Source organism: Rhincodon typus, unplaced genomic scaffold (assembly GCF_021869965.1).
Source record: "Rhincodon typus isolate 14 unplaced genomic scaffold, sRhiTyp1.1 hic_rhity00002139, whole genome shotgun sequence".
In the NCBI taxonomy this organism is placed as follows: Eukaryota; Metazoa; Chordata; class Chondrichthyes; order Orectolobiformes; family Rhincodontidae; genus Rhincodon; species Rhincodon typus.
Window position 1 is genome coordinate 1,277 of NW_025967777.1, and position 6,395 is coordinate 7,671.

At 39.8% G+C, this 6,395-nt stretch overlaps 1 protein-coding gene across 1 annotated transcript; it reads right to left on the reverse strand.

Moving 5' to 3' along the window:
* Positions 1–332: 332 nt before the first annotated feature.
* LOC125481434 (DNA-binding protein SATB1-like) lies at positions 333–3,298 on the reverse strand. The gene is made up of 2 exons (XM_048592977.1): positions 2,429–3,298; positions 333–2,134 (listed from the first exon to the last, which is right to left on the reverse strand). The coding sequence occupies exons 1-2, from the start codon at positions 2,555–2,557 to the stop codon at positions 1,676–1,678; spliced, it is 588 nt and encodes a 195-aa protein (XP_048448934.1). The 5' UTR covers positions 2,558–3,298; the 3' UTR covers positions 333–1,675.
* Positions 3,299–6,395: the final 3,097 nt, after the last annotated feature.

Below are 6,395 nucleotides of genomic sequence, written 5' to 3' on the forward strand. Positions count from 1 at the left end.
AGCCATATATCTTCCCAACTTTTTACCGCATTGCTGTTCTTTGGAATAGGTGTTACAGTGGTTAAACACCCTGCTCTTTCACTTCGAGGAGCTGGGCAAAGAACCGATCTGAAATGATTGGCTGTATAGAGTATATCAAAAAAAAAGTAGGTTCATGTCAAGTGATTAATTACTGCTATAGATTAATTTGCAATCTCACTTAAAAAGATTGCAAGGATGGCAGTTGTAAGTAATGTGTTAAGTGTTGGCACATCAAAAATAGCACATCAAATAAGAGATGTATTGACTAACAATTATACTTCAATAATAATGAAGACAGAAACAAACAAGAATTATCATATTATACAAAGATAGTTTAATTGTGCGATTAACAATTAATAACCATCCCCATCTGAACATTTTTGCATAAAGAAAACCTGTGATGCTTTAAAAAAAAGTCTAACATGGTCAGATTTAACAAAATAATTTGTGATCTCAGTTCCACATCGCAATATAACTCAGAAAAACAGGTACACTTGTAATCTTCATACAGAAATTTATACTGAAAAAAGCTTCAATCCATTGTAAACCGAAGGAAGACACATTGCAAAACATCTATTTTTCTGTGAAGTTTATAAGTTATCTAATGTATTTTATTTTTTTATTAACCTATGTTCATTTGCATGATGGTTTAACATTAATATAGAAAATTGCATACACCATAAAGAGTGAAGCCCATGGTATGAATTGCTTTGATAACATACAGCAGTTTTTAGGCAAATTTTAAAGCACAATTTTTCAATTGAAACTTTTAAGACACTTTGTATCACTGCCCATCAAAATACATTTATAAATAGAAAAAGTCAGTATGAAAAAGCACTATGTTACATGTAACAGAAACTTCAAAAAATTAATTACATCATGAGGCTAAGTTTTCTTAAAATAAATAATCTAGACTACACAAATTTTTAAAAAAAAAGTTGTGTTTCACATTTTAAAATCAGGAAATGACAAGACTCAAAGTTACAGTGATTGCTCTCTTGCAGAATAATTGAATGATGGCAGTGCCATATTACACAAGGCAATTATTGGCATATTTTCCATTAACGCTGCATTTTACAGCGAGCAGTTTCTTCATTTTTTTTTGCAACTTTAACAATAGCTAAGCACAAAGTATTCTCATCTTCAATTTTGTTAATTTTGAAAAGGCCAGATTTTCCTTTTAAGTTGCAAGAAACATACCGGTTTGGGTGGAGAATTGAAACTGGAGTGTTTGATCCATTCAGAACTGGCTAATCTGTGATCAGTTGTGGAAAGCTTCTGAATGAGCATTTTAAGTTTGACAGCTAATACAGTCAAACATCATACAGTGTCAGTTTCCTCTGTTGATGCGCCGTACAGAAACTGTCATTAATCAGTAAACAGCAGTTACAAAAATGTTCAAGGCAATCCCAATACTTCATATGTAGCTGCTTGTTTGCTTGAAAGAAAAAATGAAAAACTTCTAGTGCAGTCTGCATTATCCACAGGAGATTTGTTCAGTCTTTTACTGGGACTCTTTCTAATATATTTGTGCAAGTTTGTAAAGACAAATTGGTCTTTCTGATGAATAATGCAGGAAACAAGACGGGTTTTCATGTAATTACACATCAGTGGCACAGTTACAAAATAAAGAAATGTTCATGTAACATCAGGGTCAGTCTTTTGGTTCCTGATCAGGATCTAAGTTATTTGTAGTCCCTTCTCCTGACAATGTCTCTTCCACTTTAACTGAATATATTTCTTTTGAGCTTTTGCCTTCCTCATTTTCCTCTGAGTCCTCTGAGTCTTCCAGCAATTCCTCTTTCTCATACTCAGCCACATCTACCTCCAAGCCTGCATGGTCCTTCAGTTTGCCATGATGCTTTAGATGGTAACGTTGGTTTTGAAAAAACTTTATGATTGTATACTTGGGCAGGTCAAGTTGAGCTGACAGAGTCTGAATTGCTTCTTCATCTGGGTACAAACCTACATCCTGTATAAAGCTCTGTAAGATCCCCAGGGCTTCTACAGAAATCTTAGTACGAGATCTGGGCTTATGCCGGCTCTCATCTTCTGACTCTGCTGGTGTTGACGTAGGCTGTTTAGGTGCAAGTCGGGGTGCTGCTGGCTGTTGCTATAAGCATAAATAATTAATAAATAAACTGTTCATCACATATTGTCATGTTAGCATCATTGAAATAACGAAAATAGCCAAAACAACTTATACACATGAAATCAGTATGTATGTGTTTTAATCCCATTGTTTTGGCCTTAGTTCAATGCAGAAGACGCAGTGGTACTTATTTCTTTGATAATTTTCATGTTAAAACAGCAATTCATCATACTACTATCAATTAGCAACATGTGGTCTTCATAAGATAAAACCTTTCCTAGGATAGTCTTGTAGGTTTCTCAGTGGTATACCGACCTGAATTGGCTCTGCAGAAACATGAATAATGTGGGATGGTCGGTCTCCATGGTGATGGATCACATTGCTTTCTTGTTCATAAATGGCATCTCGCTCAGCCTGAGGAAGGCTCAGGAACCTCCTGATCATTGATAAGTTTTCCCAAAGAGTCCTATTCTCTGGGGAAGGGTCTTCTTTCCAACGTAAAAGTTCACATAACCACCCCTTGGTAGAAGAATGTGAATAAAGCAAGACACATTAGTTTCCCACTTTATTCTAGGCATAATTTATCAAAAAATCCCAAACAGTAAGTCACCATTTAAACACATGAACAAAAGGAAAAATTCTGTATTTATGTGATTAATTTCAATGCTTCGGGGAATCCCAAAGCATCTTCCAGCTCATAAAATTCTCTTGGAAATTACAGTCATGTTTGTAGTGTGGGGAACTGTGACAGCCAACATACCTGCAGTAAAACCCCACAAAACAGCACACAGGTACAGACCAGATAATCTGCTTTACCTCATTTTGGTTGAGGAATCACTACTGGTCAGAACACAAGGGCAAACTCCCTTGTTCATCTTCAAAATACTGCTGAAGGGTATTATGTGACCTCTTGAGAGGGCAATTAGGGCCTTGGTTTAATGTCTCATGTAAATGTAGCACCTTGGACAGAGCAGTACTCCCTTAATATTTTGTGCTCAAGTGAGTTGCAGTGGGACTTGAGCCTCCAGCTTTCTGACTCAGATGTAAGGGTCTACAATTCAAAACATCTGTTTGGGTGCAAATTGAAATGCTGTTGGCAGAAGACCAACCAGCAATTGAACTGCTCACAGCCTGCAACTGTGGAGAAAACATTGTGGTTGAAATTGGAACTTCTCTAACAAAGCAACAATAAATTCATAAGAAAATAATATTTAAAATTCCCTGTAAAGATCAAATTGCATTAATAATGGCACACTGGCACAATTGTTAGCACTGCAGCCTCACAGTGTCAGGGACCTGGGTTTGATTCTAGCCTCAGGTGACTCTCTGAGTAGAATTTGTATGTTCTCCCTGTGTCTGCATGGGTTTCCTCTCACAGTCCAAAGATGTGCAAGTTAGGTGGATTGGCCATGCTAATTTGCCCCATAGTAAATAGATATGTGCAGGCCAGGTGGTTAGCCATTGGAAATGCAGGGCTATGGGGATGGGGTGGGGGGGAGCTGGGTCTAGGTGGGATGCTGTTTGGGGGGCCTTTGCAGACTCAAAGGGCCAAACGGCCTCTTTCCATACTGTAGGAATTCTATGATTCTAATGGGGAGGCAGTGCTATAGAGGAAATGTCAGTGGATTAACAATTCAGAAGCCCAGGCTAATGTTCTGGGGATGCTGGTTCAAATCACACAATGACAGTTGATATAATTTAAACTCAATCAATAATTTTGAAATGAAAAGCTGAACTCCCTTCCTAACAGCACAGTCGGTATCCTACACCACATGGTGCACACATTGGTTCAATACATCAGTTCAACATGGCCAACTCAAATGCACTGATAAGTGAAAGATAGACAATAAATGCTGGCTTAGCCAGCAGCACCTATATTTATGAATTAATATAAAAAAGCTGTACAGTATTTGATTCATAGATATAATGTTATCTTAAAAATAACATATTAATTAAGGCAAAAATATTTGGTCCCTTGAGCCCGTTTGTACCACATAACCCAGGTATGGCTATAAAGTAATTTTCATTGCCCTGAAAGGCAACTCCAGAATATGTGTTGTACTTCTTAGGTCAGTCGTCCTTCATGCCATAGATGAAGCACCTGTGGAACTATTATGTTGCAGACAGCATTTGATAATCACAACCTACATTCTCTAGCAACAGATTCTCTTCCAATTGTGCATTATTACCTGCAAAGTCTCTCAAAGACTCATGCATTAATGTGTCACAACACTGCACCCTCTCCTTGGATTTATATGCTGCCCCTTTGTAATGTCATTGGCCGCTGGATTTCCTCTATCAAGGCAGGAAACTATAGGTAGAGCTCCTTACAGATCCCCAACCTGTCCCCATTTGAAAATTGTCACTCTTTGCAATTTTGACTGGGAACACTCTTAAAAGAGATGGAGGCATGTTCCCTGTCCAAATACAGGTCATGAAAAGACTCTCAAAATTTTGAACTTTACAATGATACAGCACAGGAGGCAGCCATTTGGCCACACGTGATAATGGAATGCCTCACTTACCTCAGCCAACTTTCCTGCAGCCCTGCAAATGTCCACTATTTTTTTATTTTCATCAACAGATTTGATCTTTAATGAATTTTGAAGGGACCCATGTTGATCCTGGTATCCTCTTAATTACAATATTATTGTTTATGTTGATTTTGACATACTTTACAAGATTTTCATACTTTTTGTCGTTCTAGTTATCTGTTGGGTCACCATTTGTGATTCTTTGTATTGTCCCATTTACCAGGCTTATGCTCTTTTTAATTCATTTAGTTCTTTCTTTCAGTCTCTCCAGTAGCATTTCACTGGGCCTAGAGTTTAGAAGGATGAGAGGGAATTTGATCGAAACATATAAAATTCTAACAGGGCTAGACAGACCAGTAGGTAGGGAGGATGTTTTCCCCAGCTGGGGAGTCTAGAACTGGGGGTCACAATCTCAGGATACAGTGTTTAGGATACAGTATTTAGGATTGAGATGAAGTAAAACTTCTTCACTCAAATTTAGTTAACCTGTGCAATTCTCTCCCAAAAGCTGTGGACATCAAGTCACTGAATTTATTCAAGAAAGAGATGTTTCAGACATTAAAGGCAACAAAGGGTATGGGAAGCAAGTGGGAAAATAGCATTGATATAAAGGGTCAGTCACGATCATATTGAATAGTGGAGCAGTCTTGAAGGGCTAAATAGCCTTCTCTTCTTCCAATTTTCCATGTTTTAACAGTCATCACATCCCCAATTAGCTGAATGTTGCACTCCCTACCACCCATATTGGTACTTTTTGCCTTTCTTGTGAACCATCCTCTCTCAGAATGAGGCAAAGGGAGGGACTGAGCGAGATGGAAGTGGCTGGCTCAGCAGTTAGTGCCAGTGCAAATGGGTGAAATGTGGTTAGGTGTCCCGAGTGATTGAGTAGGGGGAGTACAGGCCATGCGGGGATAGTGGGCTAGGGTTAGGATTAGGGGTCATAGGGTCAGTGAGAGCAGGTGAAGGAAGTTGTTGCATGGGATAGTAAGACCATGAGCCTTGGTGGGAGATGGCTGGAGTAGTTGAGATAGTGTGACTATGAGGTAGCAGAGAGAAGCAGGTGGCACCTACTCTTGTGGAGCAGTGAAAGTAACTGAGCTTCTCCCTGCCTAGTGGGCATTCCTCAAACTACACTGACCTGGCGGGCAATCTCAGAACAGGCTGGCAGGAATGGGTGGCATGGTGTCCTCTGATGGTCCTGAGCGAGAAGGATAGCCATCCCTTGTAACACTCAGTCCACCATGAGGTCTGCGTTCCCTCTAAACTTTGTGTCTGCACATTCTGTGCATTGACATCTGGTTTCAATAGCAGCTGCTGTGCATGGACCTTGTAGGTCTGCACAGCAGTAAGAATTATTGAAGAACATTGCTTCTCGATTATAAAAGTCTTACCTCGCGTGACTGCGGCCTTTCAGTTGTTTCAGCGGCGGGAGTCCGGGAGGAAGCGCGAGGGCAGCCTGGGAAGGTAAGCTTCTTGATTATAAAAGTCTTACCTCGTGTAACTGCAGCCTTTCAGTTGTATCAGCGGCGGGAGTCCGGGAGGAAGCGCGAGGGCAGCCTGGGAAGGTAAGTTAATCCTTTAAAAACTTACCTCGTGAATAGGCGGAGCGCACGCTGAGCAGGAGCAGACACGGGACTGCTGAGTAAGTGAGGTAATATATTTGGGCAGTTGCTTTACCCGAAACACTACTTAGGTAGTGTCTCCCACCCATCCTCGTCCTCTAACCAAAAAAAAAAGGTTCTGAGCAC

Excerpts from the sequence above, each read along its gene's own strand:
- LOC125481434 (XM_048592977.1), bottom strand. The coding sequence starts at position 2,557 with ATGATCAGGAGGTTCCTGAGCCTTCCTCAGGCTGAGCGAGATGCCATT. Across the intron at positions 2,135-2,428 it reads TTTCTGCAGAGCCAATTCAG|CAACAGCCAGCAGCACCCCG; the intron begins GTCGGTATACCA and ends TTATGCTTATAG.